Source organism: Danio aesculapii, chromosome 18 (assembly GCF_903798145.1).
Source record: "Danio aesculapii chromosome 18, fDanAes4.1, whole genome shotgun sequence".
In the NCBI taxonomy this organism is placed as follows: Eukaryota; Metazoa; Chordata; class Actinopteri; order Cypriniformes; family Danionidae; genus Danio; species Danio aesculapii.
In genome coordinates, this window is record NC_079452.1 from 49,507,697 (window position 1) to 49,528,611 (window position 20,915).

The 20,915-nt window shown below is 33.6% G+C and overlaps 1 protein-coding gene across 4 annotated transcripts in view; it reads left to right on the forward strand.

Annotated features, from left to right (window-relative positions):
- bcar1 (BCAR1 scaffold protein, Cas family member) overlaps nt 1–20,915 on the forward strand; it is a 182,216-nt gene that overhangs the window by 90,856 nt on the left and 70,445 nt on the right. The window contains exon 1 of one of the 4 annotated variants that reach the window (XM_056477811.1): nt 9,184–9,473. The exons of the other annotated variants lie outside the window; for them this stretch is intronic. Coding sequence (XP_056333786.1) covers nt 9,462–9,473 — 12 coding nt within the window. The 5' untranslated portion in view covers nt 9,184–9,461. Of the gene's footprint in view, nt 1–9,183; nt 9,474–20,915 lie in introns of those variants that run through there. 4 annotated transcript variants of the gene reach the window in all.

Below are 20,915 nucleotides of genomic sequence, written 5' to 3' on the forward strand. Positions count from 1 at the left end.
AAACATAATAGTTTTAATAACTAATTTTTAATAACTTATTTCTTTTATCTTTGTCATGATGGCAGTAAATAATTTTTACTAGATGTTTTTAAGACACTTCTGTACAGCTTAAAGTGACATTTAAAGACTTAACTAGGTAATTAGGGTAACTAGGCAGGTTAGTGTAATTAGGCAAGTTATTGTATAACAATGGCTTTCTCTGTAGATTATCGAAAAAATATAGCTTAAAGTGGCTAATAATTTTGACCTTAAAATATATATATATTTTTTCCCATTAAAAACTGCTTTTCCTCTAGCCGAAATAAAATAAATAAGACTTACTCCAGAAGAAAAAATATTATCAGACATACTGTGAAAATTTCTTTGCTCTGTTAAACATCATTTGGTAAATATTTTAAAAAGAAAATAATTCAAAGAGGGGCTAATAATTCTGATTTCAACTGTACATATAATTGTATATATAGTTTTAAAAAGTAAGTAAATTGCGCATTCCTATGAAACGTTTTATTATTAATATTTTTTAATTCTGCTATTTCTTAAAGCTTGGCTCTATTAAATAAATCATCCTGTTATGCTGAGATAAATCCAAGCTCACCATCCTACCAGATTTTCCAACAGATTCCTCAGGAATTTAGAGGACTGATGTAGAGAAATTTTAATGGAGATGCTTTACTTCTTGGAGCAGTTCCGAGTAAGAGAGAACAAGAAAAAATAATAAACATTAACTTGTTTCAGAGGGAAAATGGATTTCCATATTCACATTATCTGACCCACATCTGCAGGCCTAAATGCTGGGTCTGTTCTGGGGGTCTGATCCCGCTTGGCTGAGCCTTTCTTACCAGAGTGCCCTGAATCTCCTGACATGTGCGGCATGCAGGGGGTTACAGAGGTCCCGGGACAGTGGTCATGGTTCCACGGCTGAAACCCTGCCAGCTGAACAACATTGTGCGTAGGTGTGACAGCTTGACCAAACCCAGACCAGGCCACTCGGACACAATGGACTTACTGTTTCACATTCACAGAGAATTGAAAACTCTCTAACTGAGGCTATGGCATGGCAGACGTCACACATATCAATGCTATTAAGGAGAAACATTGTATCTACATATTTTGGCATTTTTATTGTTTTTTTTTTTTTTTTAAATCATTGCTGTTGATTGTTGTTTGCAAGATATGCAGATATTTAATTAATGACAAGTTGTTGCGCTGCCTCTGCTTGCTTGACTTCCTAAAAAACTTTTCCCATACACTCCTCGATTATCATTAAGTTTACATGGACACTAATAATCTGATTTTAATACGATAGAAACAATACTCTGATTACGAGTATACCATGTAAACAGCGATTTTTGATTAATTTAATCTGATTAAGGTCAAAATCGAACATAACAGAAATCGGATAAAGAAATGTGGAATATGCCGATTTTAGTCAGTATACAGACATGTAAACACCTTAATCAAACTATTACCATCGTGTAGGATTTTCGCCGCATTTTGCGACAGGATAGTCTATATACACGCGGCTGTTTGACACTATTCTCTGCACCTATTCAGTGAAGGACCACAGACATCAGCACTGCGAAAGCACAGCGTTTAGTATCAAATTCCAATAATACAACACTCTTCCAGCAATTCATATTCGCATCCAATATCTCATTTGTCGCGGGGGGCATGCATGAAATGTGAAATGAAAGTGAAAGTGCCAAACTGCAGTTAAAGTCAACAAATTAAAAATGAAACACCCGAAATTGCATGAAACTCCAGAGGAAATGTGGACAGCATTGTGGCGCAATGACATTAATCGAATTATATGCTATAACATGTAAAATGAGATCATGAAAGGAACATTCAAAAAGCAACTCTTGTAAACACCATAATCATATTATTGTCTTGTTCAGATTAAGGCAAATAATTCATTTTCTGATGTCAATGTAAACATAGTCAATGAGAGAAAGGTTTGGACATCTTCTAATGACCACGTTGTGGTATAAAAACCTTGAACTTATGAGAACCAAGAATACAACAACAAATATAGCAGGTTTGGTAATTTTTTTGTGCCACATTCTCTCGGACCAATTAATGATCAGCAATTGGCTCGCTTGGAACCTCAGCCGAGGTGGTACTAAAAAAAGTACTAGGTACAGAATGCAGTGGAGAAGCCACCAAAAGTGAGCTGTACCAAACAGTGCTTTGTAGGGGAAAAGTGCTTTATGTACACTCAAAATAAAAATTTGTTTCTTGTTCAAACTACTTAATTAAATGAAGCTGAAACAACACGAAAATTAAGCTGAAACAACACGATTCTTGAGATTTTGTTGGGAAAACCTAATTGTTTTTATTCAATCCACTTAAATTTGTAAAAACTAATAAGTTTACTTAATCCCTTCATGAAATCGATTGTGTGTAACCCAGCATTTTTACAGCGTAGTTTGGCTACTTTATTATTTTACCATGTTAGTGAAGTGAACTTTCTTATATCTTATTATGGTCTGCAAATGTATAAAAGATGATTCGTTTACATTGTTTTGTTTTTGTTGATCAATCTGATATATATATATGAATCTATATATATATATATATATATATATATATATATATATATATATATATATATATATATATATGTATATCAATTCAAACTGCTCTACTGCCAAATGTGAATTTCTGAAAGACAACCCATGCAATATTGTTTAAATGACGTCTGTCACCTCTAGAACTTGATGGCACTGCTCTCAGTTTTTACTATAATGTAAACTTAAAATAATATGGCAAATTGCACTTTCTGTAAATCTGTAGCAAATCTTTTGTCAGTGTGAAAGTTGAAATGGAGGAAAATGTAAATACTAGTTTTGCAGGCTGTGTGCAACAATTCTAAAATGAAAGCAGTTTTAATTAAAAATAACATTTTAAGGTCAATATTATTAACCCTCTTAAGTAATATTTATATTAGATTGTCTACAGAACAAACTATTGTTAAACAATGACTCGCCTATTTTCCCTAACGTACCTAATTAACTTAACCTAGTTAAGTTGAAGCAAAGTTTAAGCCTTTAAATTGCACTTTAAGCTGAATGCTGGTATCTTGAAATATAAAAAAATACCATCATGGCACAGATCAAAGAAATCAGTTATTAGAAATAAATAATTAAATATATCATGTTTAGAAATGTGTTATGTTGGGAAAAAGGTTTATTTTATTATTTTTGTCTCTTTTTCTTTTCATTAACCAATTATTTGTATTGGTCATTTAAAGGTCATGGATTAACTGAACGTCTACTGTTGAGTGTGAGATGCTGTGCATACTAATGAAGCATTTTTGCAGAAATTAACTCAAGCTCTCCAGTAGAAAAAACTGCTTATTTCCAATAAACAGTAATTGAGGGGAAATATACAGAGGGGCTTATAATTGGTCAAATAATTGTGACTTCCACTGTAAGAATTAAGCTACAAATCTTTAAATGTTGAAGTAATTTTGCAATTAATATCCACATTTTTACCTTAAGAGACAAAATTGGTGCTTTAGCATATTAACACCTACACATTTCATACCAAAACAGAAAAAGTTGTCAAAAGAGATCAGCATCAGGTGTAAACAGCAGTGCATCTACTCGTGATTTGGACAATTCAACAGCACGTTAATTCCAAATGTAAACAAATGCCTTTGCTGATCTGATCACAAGTGAACAACATTAAACAAGGATGTAAACACTGTCTACGTTTCTTTTAATCCTGTCCACTTTTAACCACTTTTAGTAGTAGTCAAAAAAGGATTAGACTGAATTGTTTTTGTAGTGTAGATTCTCATGTGGTTGAAGGCCACAAAAGAGCACTACTCTTCATCTACTGAACCAACATGATAATTTTAGGACACGCTGTGAGAAAGCAAACCAGAACAAGATATTCGCACTTGCTACGTGTACCAAAACACACAGATTACAATCAACATCATAGCCATCGTCCACTTGCTTGTGTTCACATTTGAAATGCATGGAAATACCAAGTGACGATATTTAATGATACTCTAGTCTTTGAATATTTCATGTAGAATCGTTTTAATCTTGAGAAGAAGATTCCAGAAGCAAAGATGGCCTCATTTTCACCTCTCTAGTGCTTTGTGACAGGCAGTTAGACCTCTCACCCCTAGACGAGCGTCGCCCAACACCCGCTATATAACAGGATTGTGATTAGTGGGCGCTGACGGAGAGAGCTTATTAGCTGGAGAGCGAGAGGGGGTGGAGCGCTAATTGAAATGATGTCTGATGTGATAGCCTAATCTCTACGGTGACAAAATTCACGCACACTTGCTAATTTTAGTGACAGCCCCGATGTCACTCAGGCTTAGCGGATGGAAATAAATAACAAATGTCCCAGGGTGTGTTAGAAAGAGAGAATGTCGTCTTGAACATCGAAATCCATCTTGCGCCGCAGCCGCTCCGTAGTGTGAGATGAAGTGCCTTTCAATCGTCATGGAGACCAGACACGATAAAAGCTTTAAATTCCTGCGGCACTTTCAATTAAGGGAAATCTTGCTGATCTGACACTGGTTGTGCCATGTAATTCATGACCATTGCTCAGGTGTCGAGGACTGTGTCTCAATTCCTGCTCTGCCACTTTTAGTAGGCTGTGAGCATGAATTTTGAAGCTAAGATGGGCTTAGATAGACATTGGGGTAATGGTGACTCAGCAACATTAAAAGTTACAGTTGTATTAGCATCATTGTTTTATTGCACATCATTGTAAGATATCTTTTAATTAATATCTATTAATCTCCGTTAATTAACAGATACTCTTGTTTTCGGATTCTTGGGTATTTCCAGTTTATTTATGCTTTCAAATTGCATTATGCGACCTTGATCTGTGCGCTAACAACTTTTAATGCTTAATTATTTAAAAATAGGGTGACACGGTGGCTCAGTGGTTAGCACTGTTGCCTCACAGCAAGAAAGTCACTGGTTTGAGTCCCGGCTGGGTTAGTTGGCATTTCTGTGTGGAGTTTGCATGTTTTCCTCCGGGTGCTCCGGTTTCCCACACAGTCTAAAGACATGCACAGTGTGTAAATAGAATAAAGTCATTTGGCCATAGTTGCTGCAAAGTGGCGCAGTGGGAAGCACTTTCGCCTCACAGCAAGAAGGTCGCTGGTTCGAGCCTCGGCTGGGTCAGTTGGCGTTTCTGTGTGGAGTTTGCATGTTCGCGTGGGTTTCCTCAGGGTGCACCGGTTTCCCCCACAATCCAAAAACATGCGGTACAGATGAATTGGGAAGGCTAAATTGTCCTTAGTGTATGTGTGTCAATGAATGTGTATGGATATTTCCCAGAGATGGGTTGCATCTGGAAGGGCATCCGCTGTGTAAAACATATGCTGGATAAGTTGGAGGTTCATTACGCTGTGGTGACCCCAGATTAATAAAGGGACTAAGCCCTGAATTAATGAAATTGGCCGTAGTGTATGTTTGTGAATGTGAGAGTGTATGGATGTGTATGGGTATTTTCCAGTACTGGGTTGCAGCTGGAAGGGTATCCACTGTGTAAAACCTCTTATGAATAAAGAGACTAAGCTGAAGGAAAATGAATGATTGAATGTTTAAAAATAGGGTCATACAGGTTTGGAATTATATGGAACCACATTTAAATGAAGTAATTGTCACACTTTATTTTAAACGATATTAATAAAGTGTTAACTATGACTTTTGCATTAGTAAACTCCTAATTAGCTGCTTATTAATAGTTAGTAACTAAGGCAGTAATTAGATTTATACTAGGTAGGGATGCAATGTAGGAACATGCAAAATATGGACTGTAAGTACTAATAAACAGCCAATGCCTTAATAATAGGCAGGTAATAAGCTGCTATTTACCAGTGAGAATTGGTAGGTAAAAGGATAGTTCGCTTAAATATTATCATTTTGTCATCATTTGCTCACCCTTGACTTGTTCCAAACCAGTTTAAATTGTTTTGTTCTGTTGAAGATATTTTGAAGAATGAAGGAAACCTGTAGCCATTGACTCCTATTATATTTGTTTTTCCTGTTATGGATGTCATTGGTTACAGGTTTTCAAACTATATTCTTTTGTGTTCAACAGAAAAAAAACAACTCAAACTGGTTTGGAACAATTCAATTGTAAGTAAATGATAAAAGAATATCCCATATGCACACTGACTTTTAATTTCAGCCAGCCAGCCTCAGCGCTTCCAGTGAACTGTCTTTCCATTACAAAATCGCCTCGTTTAAGGTCTGATTTATTTAAAAATAGAATTTACAATATAAAGTGGGTCTCAGATCGGACAAGAAGCACTGCGTAAAATTCCATTTTACCCTGCCATGTCTTTAAAATATGACAGCTTATTTTACCCCAGTGTTTTCAATAAAATTTCTGCGCTCGCCTGCTAATCTTGACGATTCTAGCAGTTACATCTCGTTTTATGCTTGGACAACTAAATGAACACTTAAGTCTGTTCAACTGAATGTATTTTAATGACATTACAACATCAATGCTGTAAAAGCAACCTTGTGAAATTGAAAACAGTCACATTAAGCTTTCACCGAAAGTTTATCATTGGCTGAAAAACACTAGCTGTGCATATAGCCCATTGAACATTTTAGGTGAACTATCCCATTAACTAAATACACTTTAGGTAGAAAAAAGGCTTTGTTTTCATATATTTACATTACTATTTTCTAGTAAATTAGTATAGCAAGCAGTAGCTCAGTGTTTCTCAACCACATTCCCGGAGGACCACCAACACTGCATGTTTTGTATGTCTCATTTGTCTGTCACACTCATTACAGGTCTTTCAGTCTCTGCTAATGATGATCTGAATCAGGTGTGTTTGTTTAAGGAGACATGGAAAATGTGCAGAGCTGGTGGTCCACCAAGAACGTGGTTGAGAAACACTGGACTAGCTGATTGGAAAACAGGCTTTGTTTTCATAAATTTACATTACTATTTTCCAGTAAATTAGGATAGTGATCACTAGCTGATTGTCTGATGTTTAAGGGAATATCTAGGTTATTTTTAAAAAGCACTGGAAGGATTTTGACTGTGATTCCTGCAGATGTCATTAGTAATGTACTTTTGTGTCATTTCAAAATCTGACATTTCATCTGACAAATGAAAATGATATACAGATTTAGAACAAAATCAAAAAACGATATGGGAAAACTAGAGAGCGAATTAAAAAAATTCTACAATCCTTTTATACCTCCAAAAGAGATGGTCATCTCTATTAAATATTCTCAGTCTAGGTCATTTATCAAACCATCAGTCAACAAGCGATATTACAAAATTGGCTTCAGCTCAAACTGAGTGAATATTTTCCAGCAGATCAGGTCAGATTCAGGAATGCTGATGTGAAATCTTGAAGTCCTGTTGTCTCGTACCTGTCTGACCTCCCCTGACCTTAGCACCAGGCCATACCATGATGTCGTGGCAGTTTGAGGTCAATCTGCCTCTTTTCAGACCCCTCTTTTAGAAAGGCATGTCAACTTACTCTGTGCCTCAGTATCATCCGAGGAGTAGATTTTCTATCTGTTATCTGTGAATCGCAGGAGACAGTCCATTAGGACATGCTGCTTTTGCCTGTTTACCACATTGATTTAAATGTGGATCCCACTTTGACCCCTGACCTGGTCACTCCCTCATGGCGGAACTGGAGAATGATGTCATGCTTTGAAATTCATGGTGAATTGTGAACACAAAAGCAGACAGGAGCAGATTAGCTCAGTTTATTTACTTAACCAATGGACATTATTCAGAGTTATTTCATTTTTTAAATGGATACATGTCCACTTTGTTTATGTAAAGGATTTTTTTTTTATTGTTTTATTTCATTTTATTTAAAAAATGATTATATACAAATGACGTTCAGTCCTCAGCCGAACATGTACACACAAATGTGCAATTATTTTATTATATTTATTTTTATTATTTTATTTTCTATTTTTTATTCTATTCTATTTTTATTCTATTTTTTTTATTTAATTTTATTCTATTTTTTATTCATTTCTGTTTTTTTTATTTATTATTTATTTATTTATTTTATTTTATTTTATTTTATTTTATTTTATTTTATTTTATTTTATTTTATTTTATTTTATTTTATTTTATTCCATTTTTTACTCTATATTTTATTTTATTTTATTTAGTTTTATTTTATAATATTTTATTTTATTATTTTATTTTTTTATTTTATTTTATTTATTATTTTTTATTCTATTTTTATTTTATTTATTTTATTCTATTTCTTATTCTATTTTATTTATTTTTTGTTTTATTTTATTCCATTTAATTTAATTTTATTCTACTCTATTTTTTATTTCATTTCATTTTTGATTTATTTAATTTCTTTATTCCTGTTTTTTTTTATTCTATTTTATTTTATTCTTTTTTATTCTATTCTATCCTATTCTATTCTATGCTATTCTATTCTATTTTTTTATTTTATTTCATTTTATTTTTGATTTATTTAATTTCTTTATTCCTGTTTTATTCTATTCTATTTTATTTTATTATTTTTATTTTATTTTATTTTTTATTATTCATTACATTTTTAAAGCTTCATTTGTTTCTATCAACCTGTCTTTTTCCTGTAGTTTGTGATGTGGCTAAATGAATGTACTTTAAAAAAGAGACAGGAAATTAATCAAGAACAAAGTTTTGCTTCAGCAATACTCTAAATAAATAGCTAAGTAAATAAATCCATAACAAAGCTTTCCATCTCTATCTCCCCAGTCCTTCCTTTTCCGAATCGATGGCACTTTAATAATTCAGGCGAGGTATATATTGGGATAAAACAGGTTAAACATTTCCAAACACTGCAAATATCAATAGAGAGTCGAACTTTTTGTCGCCTTGAGAATGGATTTAGTGCAGGAACAAAAGGACGGGCAACAAAATCAGCAAGCCTAAAGTTGAGGCTGAAGGAAAGGGTCTAGACAAAGCTGTGTGTTTGTGTGTGATGGCCAAAAAAACTCCAGTGTGTGTGTATGCGTGTGTGTGTGTGTGTGTGTGTGTGTGTGTTTCTCAGGTCTACAGAGAGGTTCACTAAACATTCCTCACAGGCAGGGGGAGGAAGAGTGTAAGGCTCATTAACATAAGAACAGAGTCCTCAGCCAATCGGCAGCAGGGAAAGGGAATGTCAGGATTGAGAAGGAACTGGGAGGGTGTCAGGTTTCCCTGAGCATTCTTTCCTCCTCCTTTTGCCAGAGAGGGTGGGAGAGAACGAGCGCAGGACGGACGCAGTGAGAGAACCAGCGACTTCAAGAGACAGAAGTATATGGGACAGTCTCGTTCTTGCCCTCTGACATCACGGAATTGGAGTATGTGTTAGAACCTGACTTTCTGGGAGACGCAGAGAGGTTTGACAAAAGAGTGGACGGTCCGAGTGGGATTTCTTCGGGGGTCAAATCTCAGGCAGTTTAGTGCCGTCTGGAGTCCCAGAGACTCACACGGCAGGGCTGAAAATGAATTATCTGGTGAGTGTGTTTGCTGTTCTCATTGTTGTGCGAGTGCTTTAAGTTGGTTATGCTAACTGCCCTCGGGTGATACTTTCTGAATCGATGTCTTTGTGGACAGCAGAAAAACAAGACAGTCTTCAAGATTGGCTTTTATGAACTTTTCTGTCTTATTTAGCATTATATGATTTGTTTATGGCAGCAGGAGATCAAGTAGCTTGAAAAGCTCTAAAAGAGGCAGTGGAACACTTTTTTTGAGAGGCTAGCAGGATATATCTGAGGATTAAAAAAGAAAACGTTGAGCTTTTTCTTGAGTTTTGAAAGCTGTGAGAAAGCAGGCATAACAGGGGGAAGAGTGGACGGAAAAGGAGCCGTGCCGCTGTTAGCTTCTTCTTTGCTGACTCAGGAGAACGCAGAAAGATTAAGGTTTTTATGGAAAGAAGGAGGGAGAAATTTCAGGGAGAAAAGAACTGCGTGACGTGACGGCCGGACCAGTGAAGCATCCATTCCTTGCCATTGTTTGAAATTGCTGGCGCTCGTTTAGCTTGTAAGAGTTAGGAATGACACAGTGCTTAGGTATTTGGACGTGAAAGTTGGGCTGTGCTGTGTTTCCGTATGAGAGGAATCTGATTCTGGGTTTCACCCCCTGCAGAGGCTGGGATATTCCCTGGTCATTGAAATAGACCTTGAAATAGTTATGGCCAATTATTAGTGCGCTGAAGACAAATTATTCTTAGAGATGAGAAATTATGATTTTTTTAATTGTATTTATTTATTTTTTTTTCAAGGCATTTATTATTTTTAATTTGTATATATATATTGGAAATCTGTCAATTTTAGTACCTAATTCCATCTGGTATTAACACGCTTTCAAATGTCTCTTTTGTATGGTACAATAAAGCTAAGAATGACACTTTGTATTGTTTCACTTTTTTTAATGCGTCCAATAATGACTACATGATAGGTTGCTAGTAGTATTAAAGGAATGGTTAACCCAAATATAAAAATTTACTCAATATTTACTGACCCTCAAAAGAAACTTTACAATTTTTTCTGTTTTACTTTTGAACATAAATAAGAATATTTAAAAAAAAATACTTGAAACCCCTATCCACTATTATCTACAGTTGAAAATCAATTGCTACCGGTTTCCAACATCTTTCAAAGTATCTTCTTTTGTGTTCAACATAAGAAAAAAGTTATGTTTGTATATATTTTGGAAATCTGTCAATTTTAGTCAATTTTCCACCTGAAATGTGTCTCTTTGTTACAACACTTACAAATCAGCATGTTATGGTACAATAAGTGTGGTTTATTCATAAACTAATTTCAAGAGGATCACGTGTTTATTGAACACAGCTGCATATTGCACCGTATATTGACCAATCAGATGAATACTGACACATTATAAATAACCAGAGCTTTCCACTCCAGTCATCTTCGTCTTGAAGAATCCCCCCTTCCACCTCTTCTCCTCCCCTTCTCTGATAGGGCGGCACGGCGGCCCAGTGGTTAACACTGTTGCCTCACAGCAAGAACGCCGCTGGTTCGGCCCCTCACCAAGCCGGTCGGCATATCTGTGCGGAGTTTGCATGATCACCCCGTGTTTACGTGGCTTTTCCCCGGGTTTCCCAGTTTCCTCTCACTGTCCAAAGACATACACCATAAGTAAATTGACTACTCCAAAATAGCATCTTAAGACAACTCTTAACCAGATATATCTCAGCACGTTCACAAGTAAGGGAGTTCTTGAGACCTACCGGAGCTCAAACTCTCCTCTCGGCCTTCAAACAGGAGGGAGCCCGGGCTTGAGGATATTCTGAGCTCAGGGCTCTCTCCCGGGACAGCATGCTAAATATGCTATATTATCAATCATCAGCTAAGTGTGAACTCTTGAAAGCAAAGTATGACACTTTGTATTGGTTCGCTTTTATTTAATGCATCCCATAATGATCACGTGACAGGTCGGTAGTATAGCATTAAAGGGATGGTTAACCCAAATATAAAAATTTACTCAATATTTACTGACCCCTCAAGTGTTTTTCGAAACTTTACAATTTTCTCTTTTTTTTTTTACTTTTGAACATAAAAGAAAATATATATATATATATATAAAAAACTTGATATCTACACTAATATCTACAGTACAAAATAAATTGTTACTGGTTTCCAACATTCTTCAAAATATCTTCTCTTGTGTTCAACATAAGAAAGAAACTCATAAAGGTTTGGAACAAGAGGGGGGATGAGTAAATAGTGATAGAATTGTCATTTTTGACTGAACTATCCCTTTATACTGCTTTATACTGGTTTCTCCAGAGGTGGTCCATGATGAACATAGGGTGATACATACTGTTATGAGTGCATGGGCTGTTGACTTATTGAGATCATTCTTGAGGTAACCAAGCTGAATCAGTTACTAAGTTGAGAATGTTGAGTCATGTTGTGTTAGGGATCTTTAAATAAGAGAAAGACCCCTTCTTCAGAGGAAGTAACCTGAGTCCATCTCCCCCCGTGCATCGCCTCTCTGACTCAACCCTGACTCACCCTGCAGCTCTTCAATTTAGGAGAGAGGAATTCCCCACCGCTGGCCTGAATCCCACACCCTGTCCTGGGGGTCTGACGTACAGGACCTGCTCCTCATCCTCATTATTCTCATGCTCACATGCATACGCCAACATCAAGTTGTTTAGAAGTAGCACTGATCTAGTCCAAATTCAGCTCATAACATCGTGTATAGTTGACTAAAAGTAATCTAAGCATTACAGGAAACATTTACAGAAGTTTACCCAGAAATAAGAAGGTTGGCAGGTGTGATCAATACCAGAATGTTTTTAGATTAATACTTAACAGAAGAGTGTGCTGATTTATCTAAAGCCATGTTTCCACAAGATAACAAACACACAGAAGCATCTATTATGACCATGTGTGTTCAGATTTTTGTGTGTTTACACTATAAAAAGTAATCGGATCTACACTCGGAAAATGATACTTATTCAGACTACTTATTTAAAATCAGCTGAATCCACACTTCTTGGGGCTTTTTTGGGGACAACTGTATTGTTTTATGTTCAATGTACATAAATTTGTAAAAATAAAAAAAACAATTATATATACAATTAAATACACCAGAACAGCCCGACAGAGAAACAATTTCCATCAGGCAATGATAGTAATTGTGAAACAACCATCACTACTTTTTATACACATATACACTTATTTGTTTAACAACATATGTTTCATGCCAATTTGCACAAAGCAGCTGCACACACTATGTTGTATATTGTAATATACCTGTACATACACCTGTCCTGATTCTGATTCTAGATCTGTATCTGATTAAGTTAACTTAATTGATTTGTGTTAGGATAACATGAAGCAATTGTGTGGAATCCAGCATTTTTTACAGTGTATTGTGCTTTTAACTACCTCTGAAAGGGGTCTAAACTGGACAAGTTGTAAACATTTTAGACCTGTTTTGGCATTTCTAATGGCTGAGCCTAAAAAATGTAATCCTATTATTATTATTATTATTATTATTATTATTATTATTATTATTATTATTATTATTATTATTATTATTATATTATTATTATTATATTATTATTATTATTATTATTATTATTATTATTATTATTATTATATTATTATATGATTATTATTATTATTATTATTATTATTATTGTTGTTGTTACTATTATTATTATTGTTATTATTATTATTGTTGTTATTATTATTATTTTTATTATTGTTGTTGTTGTTATTACTATTATTATTATTGTTGTTGTTGTTGTTGTTATTATTATTATTATTATTATTTATTATTTTAATTTTTTTATGTTAAAAAATTATGGTGTTTTCCAGTGTTGGGTTGCAGCTGGAAGGGCATCTGCTGTGCTGAATAAGTTGGTGGTTCATTCCGATGTGGCGACCCCTGATTAATAAAGGGAGCCGAAAAGAAAATGAATGATTGAATGAATTATTATTGTAGCTATGGTGATTTGTTACAGTATATCCTGTATTACCAAATAGTAGCACAGCATTTTCTGCCAGGGTAGTAAAGAGTTGCACTTTGTTTATTTCTCTCGGGGCCAGTTTGTTAGATGCAGATGAAATCATCTTAAAAAGAGAATGACAGCATTTTAGATAAAAGATATAATAAATTATACGTCTCCAACAGAAGAGACACAGTCATAGAGCCAGAGAGTCTTCTTCACAGAGGAAATTGTGTTACTGCTTTTTCATTTAACAGGAGACTCTCGGCTGTTTCTCCTTAAGTGTCTTTTGAAACAACTGTGACAGCTTGTCATACCATTTAATGCTTTGTTATTGGTTTACAAAGCCTAATGCAGGTAGTTTGGTCAGGGAAGCAATATATCAGGATTTTTCTTTACAGTTTGCAACAACTAGTTATTATTCTGGAGTCTTAAAGGGATAGTTCACCCAGAAATTAAAATGTTCTCATCATTTAATCTCCGTCAAGTGGTTCCATACCTTATGAGTTTCATTTTACTATGATTTTAAGATATTTTGAAAAGAGAAAAGTAAGAAACTGGTTACTAGGCATGAGACGATTTCAAGGTTTAAAACCGCTAGAATTTTCTGTTGTACCGTGCCTAAGGTATATGTAAGGTTTTTTTTAATGTTTTTTTAATTGTGTTGCAAAACAATCAGTGTTTTTGAAACTAACGAAGACAGCAGAAGTCAATGATTTAAAATATATATAGCCTGGCATGTTTACTGTTCCAAAATATTATAAATGTTTCCTAAAATAAAATATATCATGTTCAACAGGGAAAAAAGTTTGAGTTTTTTTACCCAGTCATTTAAAAAGAACATATTTTAGAGCAGTATACAATACTGTGATACCGCGAAACCATGATATTTGTATCCAAGGTGATCATATCTTCATAAACTTACACCGGCCCATGCCTACCTGTAACTATTGACTTGCATAGTAGGAAACACAAATCCTATAGAAGCCAATGGCTACAGGTTTCCAGCATTTTTCAAAGTAACTTATTTTGTGTTCAACAGAAAAAAGAAACTCAAACAGGATTGTGACAAGTGTATAATGAGTATTTTTTTTAGTTTTGTGTAAACTATTCCTGTTGATTTTATTGCCTTAGCAGGTTTAAGCTGGTATTTACAGGTTTGACCTGAGCTCCCAAGCTGCTAATTAACTAGAAAAACACCTAAAACTAAACTAAATCCAGTCAGAAGACCATCATCCTGGTGATGTTGACGATCCAGCAAACCAGCTCAGGCTGGCTTATTACACAGATTTGAACCTCATTTGTGTCTACAAGTAACGACTGGGTCATTTAAGAGAACTTAATTTGTGATTTTTTTTTCCCGTGGGTCTTTCTACAGCCCTGTCCATCGTCTCATTGAACATGGCCAGCAGATATTGTTAAGCTGCCAGAGTTCGGAAGGAATACGATTCTGCGTCTCTCTTTCAAACAAAGCATGAGAAATAACCTATAGCGGCTTATTTCAAAGACTTGTAACTCTTCAAAGAGACGACATCAAGGGTGGCCAATACAATAGCGAGTTAAGATAATGAGACGATCATCTTTTTTTCAGTAGCTCTGTTGTGCACATTCCTCGTGAGAGCTTGTCTTCCTGTCTTTGTATCTTGAGTTTATGGCCTCGTCGCTGTTATTGAACTTGTGGAATGACTCTTTGAGGTCGCAGTGACGCTTTTGTGCTGGAAGGGAACCATTGAAACCTGTCATTTTTGGATTTATTATTTGGGATAGGCAGGATTCTGGACATGTTTGAGCCGCGGTGAAGGTCCTTCGCTCAGGGTGAGGAGGAAAGGGTGTTTATAGCACACGCTGCAGTCCTCATGAACATTCTCTGTGTCCTTGTTGCTCTCACGTTTATCTCTATTTGACCGTCCTGTGCTCTGTAAATCACACTGTAAAGATTGCGCATTAGCATTATGTTGCTGTGGAAAAACATTGGCAGTAAACCAACACTCAGTGATAGCCTGTAGCTACAAAAATCAGTGCTTTTTTTAAAAAAGAGGGTGTTGCAACCTCACCCTGCCAGGAAAGGAGGGGCAGAGGAGGTGTCTTTGTTTTTTCCCCAGTCAACACCAGTGAAATGGATGGTGAATGAGTGGTGTTAAGTGTATGCGGGATTGTAGATGTGTGTTTGTGTGTTTTTGGGATTTGGATGCGATTCACATGTGAATCACTGAGTTTGTGTGCAGTAGGGGATTAACCTGTTCACTACGTGTATGTTGACTGTAGTGAGGATGTAAATGGAATGAATGGACAGTATGAAAGCATGACTGTGTGTCTGGGGTTGTGAAGTGGGCTGATGGTTTGGAATGTGGACAAATATGTGTGTTAATGTGTGGAATGTTTCAGGAATGAAAGGATGAGCCTAGACTTGCGTTGAGAATGCAACATTCGTAGACATTAGTTATCTAAATCTGACACACTGTAGATTTCTGTTATGCCTATATATATATATATATATATATATATATATATATATATATATATATATATATATATATATATATATATATATATATCTCTTTGGTTAAATTGTGTTTCTTAAACCACTTTAAGCAATTTAGCAGTTTTTTGTTTTGTTTTAATGATAACTTAACCCTGAAGAGATGATGCCAACCCTAACAGGAATTGAATAGATGATGCCAACCCTAAGGACTTTAAGGACCGTCTTAAGCAATACACAAACTGTTCTTATTTACTGTAATGATCAGATCACTTACAGTTGAAGTCAGAATTATTAAAGCCCCTGAATTATTAGCCCCCCTGTTTATTTTTTCAACACATTTCTGAACATAATAGTTTTAATCACTCATTTCTAATATCTGATTTATTTAATCTTTGCCATGATGACAGTAAATAATATTTGACTAGATATTTTTCAAGACACCTCTATACAGCTTAAAGTGACATTTAAAGGCTTAATTGGGTTAATTAGGTTATCTAGGCAGGTTAGGGTAATTAGGCAAGTCATTGTATAACGATGGTTTGTTCTGTAGACTATCGAAAATAATATAGCTTAAAGTGGCTAATAATTTTGACCTTAAAATGGTTTTTAAAAAATGACATTTCAAGCCGAAATAAAACAAATAAGACTTTCTCCAGAAGAAAAAAAATATTATCAGACATACTGTGTAAATATTCTTGCTCTGTTAAACATCATTTGGGAAATATAAAAAAAAGAAAAAAAAATTCAAATGGGGGCTAATAATTCTGACTTCAACTGTGTATATATATATTATATAATAATAGCTGCTTTGGAATAAACATTATTGGGAAAAGCACAATACAGATAAACTTGAATTGAATTGAATTGAACTGACCCTATGAACAAAAGGTCAACCTAGTGGTTATGATGCCAGTTAAAGGGTTATAGAAATATGATATTTCTTCTAATAGAAGAAACAAGTTGACACTCACACAAATATATAAGTTTAAATGAAATTAATAAAATGTCAAAAGCATCAAAATTGTTTCACATTTATTGAATATTAACACAAATACACATTTATTTGCTTAATTTATTTGTGACATGTTTTGGATTATTTATTTGAACATTTTTTTATTTTGTGAGTTAATTAGTGATCAAATATTGAAATGTTTATTATTAAACTTATTATTATACTTATTACATGATTATTATTATTATTAATATTATTATTTTATTATCATTATTAATTTATTCATTCTTTTTTTTTTTCGGCTTAGTCCCTTTATTAATCTGGGGTAGCCACAGCAGAATGAACCGCCAACTTATCCATCATTATGTTTTACGCAGTGGAAACTAGAGCACCCGGAGGAAACCCACACAAAAACGCCAACTGACCCAGCCAAGGCTCGAGCCAGCGACCTTCTTGCTGTGAGGCGAACGTGCTACCCACTCCGCATTATTATTATTATTATTATTATTATTATTATTATTATTATTATTATTATTATTATTATCATTATTATTATTATTATTATTATTACTATTTTTATTATTTTTTTTTTTTATTATTATTATTTTTATTTATTGTTTTGAATTCAATCCATCAATATTGGAAAGTATACGATCTAAGGTATATATAATAATAGGTATGTATTTATTGTATTTATAAAAGATATGTCAAATTTATATATTTATTATATATTTATTTGGAAATAAGGATTTTTTAGATTACATAAATTGCATTACATTTTTGTGATCAATGATAAGAACTAGAACAAAAACAATGTACACTGTAAAAAGGTCTGTAATTTTTCCGTATTTTCTAATTGTACGTTTTCCCCACATTTATTCATGCCTTTGAATTGCATTATGGGACTTTAATCTTTCTTTCAAGAAATTTTGATGTTGAAAAGTTTGAAAAAAGTGACTTTTATTGACTTTTTTTATAGTCTGAAGTGACATATTGTCTTGCTTGGTTTTGTAAATTATGGTACAAACTCCTGGTAATAAACTGCAGTACTTTTTCAGTTTTTTTAGACACAATTCTATAAATATATATTATTTATTATACAGTTGATTGTTTCAAATGACTAAAATGTCAATAAAAGTCACTGTTAAACTGGAGTGTTGAATTTCCAACATCAAAAGTAGAGAGAACAGAGATTAAAATTCCATATGCATAACCATAAATAAACAGAAAACTTCAGTAAATCACAAAATATAGAAACATGTTAATATATTAATAAATGGATGTTTTGTACGGTCTAAAATAAAAAATAAAATACTAAATACGTCATTTAGGGACTACTTTCCATCTGAGGCTATAAATCCATGCTTCTCCATATTTATGCAGTCTAACTCTGACTGTATCATCTGTTATTGTCTGATTTTCGCTTAGGTTTCCACACACACTCAAACTAACGATTAATTATGTGCCTCCAGCCTGTGCTCTGTTTATCTGCAGGCTGTTGTTAGAGCTCAAGTCTGGTCTTGTCTGTTGTAAACTCACCTATATAATGAAAATAGAGCAGGCCACTGGCTCACTGTTTGTCTCTGCCATCAACCTTCTGTTATTGTCTTCCTTTCTGTCCAGATTTTCAGCTCCTTTCCTGCAAATAGAGCAGCTTTTTGCCCCACTTACGCCATATACTGATATGCTTTTATCTTTTAAAGAAACATTCATTTAGTTGCAGTATAAATTCTGTTCTTTAATCTTTTGTAAATGTGTTATAACTTATTGAATGCAACTTAAGGCGTAATACTGTGCACACTTTTAGATTCAAGCCAAATAAGACAGACACATTTATATTTTTTGAGCTTTTCCCACATGACACAATACTAAAAAAACATTTGTTTATAGTGAATGCCTATATTCCTATATATTCCTCTTTTACATGAATACGTTTCTATGTTTTTTTCTTTTTTTATTGGTCGGTTGCATTATTTCTTTGAGGAGTTTAAAAGATTTGACTTATGCACCAGTGTGATTAAAAGTAGATATAAAAAATATATATTCATAAGATGTCATGTTTTGTATATGTATAAATATAGTGTCAATTTATTATTCAGTTTTTACTCCTTTATTAAACTTACATTTCGCTAATCAAGAACAAGAACTAGTTCAAAAACAAAGTAAAATAAATATTAAATGCGACATTCAGGAATATCTTTCTATTTGAGGGTATATAGATCCATGCTGCTTCATATTTACATACATATTTGTACAAAACTATCCATTTTTTATTCTGTAAACTAAATTTAATAAACTTTTAAATAAATTAGTAGTTTTAAAGAGCAGAGGTGTATAAATTATTGATATTTTGATAAGTATTGGATAATGGAATACTCAAAACGATACGATATAGCTTTTGGTTAGTATATATACTGGCTTTCCACTTTTAAAGAGCGTGAGTTGACTAAATTATTGATATTTTGACAAGTATTGGATAGTAGAATACTTAAAACAATACGATCTTGATTTTGGTTAGTATCAATACCAGCTTTACACTTTTAAAGAGCATGAGTTGACAAAAATATTGATATTTTGATAGGTATTGGATACTGGAATACTTAAAACAATACGATCTTGATTTTGGTTATAGATACCGGCTTTCCACTTTTAAAGAGCGTGAGTTGACTAAAATATAGATTTTTTTGATAAATATTGGATACTGGAATATTTAAAACAATACGATCTTGCTTTTGGTTAGTATCGATACCAGCTTTACACTTTTAAAGAGCATGAGTTGACTAAAATGTTGATATTTCGATAAGTATTGATACTGGAATACTTAAAACAATACGATCTTGCTTTTGGTTAGTATAGATACCGGCTTTACACTTTTAAAGAGCGTGAGTTGACTAAATAATTGAAATTTTGAAAAGTATTGGATACTGGAATACTTAAAACAATACAATCTTGCTTTTGGTTAGTATAGATACCGGCTTTACACTTTTAAAGAGCATGAGTTGACTAAAATATTGATATTTCAATAAATATTGGATACTGGAATACTTAAAACAATACGATCTTGATTTTGGTTAGTATCAATACCAGCTTTACACTTTTAAAGAGCATGAGTTGACTGAAATATTGATATTTCAATAAGTATTGATACTGGAATACTTAAAACAATACGATCTTGATTTTGGTTAGTATCAATACCAGCTTTACACTTTTAAAGAGCATGAGTTGACTGAAATATTGATATTTCAATAAGTATTGATACTGGAATACTTAAAACAATACGATCTTGATTTTGGTTAGTATCAATACCAGCTTTACACTTTTAAAGAGCATGAGTTGACTGAAATATTGATATTTCAATAAGTATTGATACTGGAATACTTAAAACAATACGATCTTGATTTTGGTTAGTATCAATACCAGCTTTACACTTTTAAAGAGCATGAGTTGACTGAAATATTGATATTTCAATAAGTATTGATACTGGAATACTTAAAACAATATGATCTTGCTTTTGGTTAGTATAGATACCGGCTTTACACTTTTAAAGAGCGTGAGTTGACTAAAATATTGATATTTTGACAAGTGTTGGATACTGGAATACTTAAAACAATACGATCTTGATTTTGGTTAGTATCAGTACCAGCTTTACACTTTTTAAGAGCATGAGTTGACTAAAATATTGATATTTCAATAAATATTGGATACTGGAATACTTAAAACAATACGATCTTGATTTTGGTTAGTATCAATACCAGCTTTACACTTTTAAAGAGCATGAGTTGACTGAAATATTGATATTTCGATAAGTATTGATACTGGAATACTTAAAACAATATGATCTTGCTTTTGGTTAGTATAGATACCGGCTTTACACTTTTAAAGAGCGTCAGTTGACTAAAATATTGATATTTTGATAGGTATTGGATACTGGAATACTTAAAACAATACGATCTTGATTTTGGTTAGTATAGATACCGACTTTACACTTTTAAAGAGCGTCAGTTGACTAAAATATTGATATTTTGACAAGTATT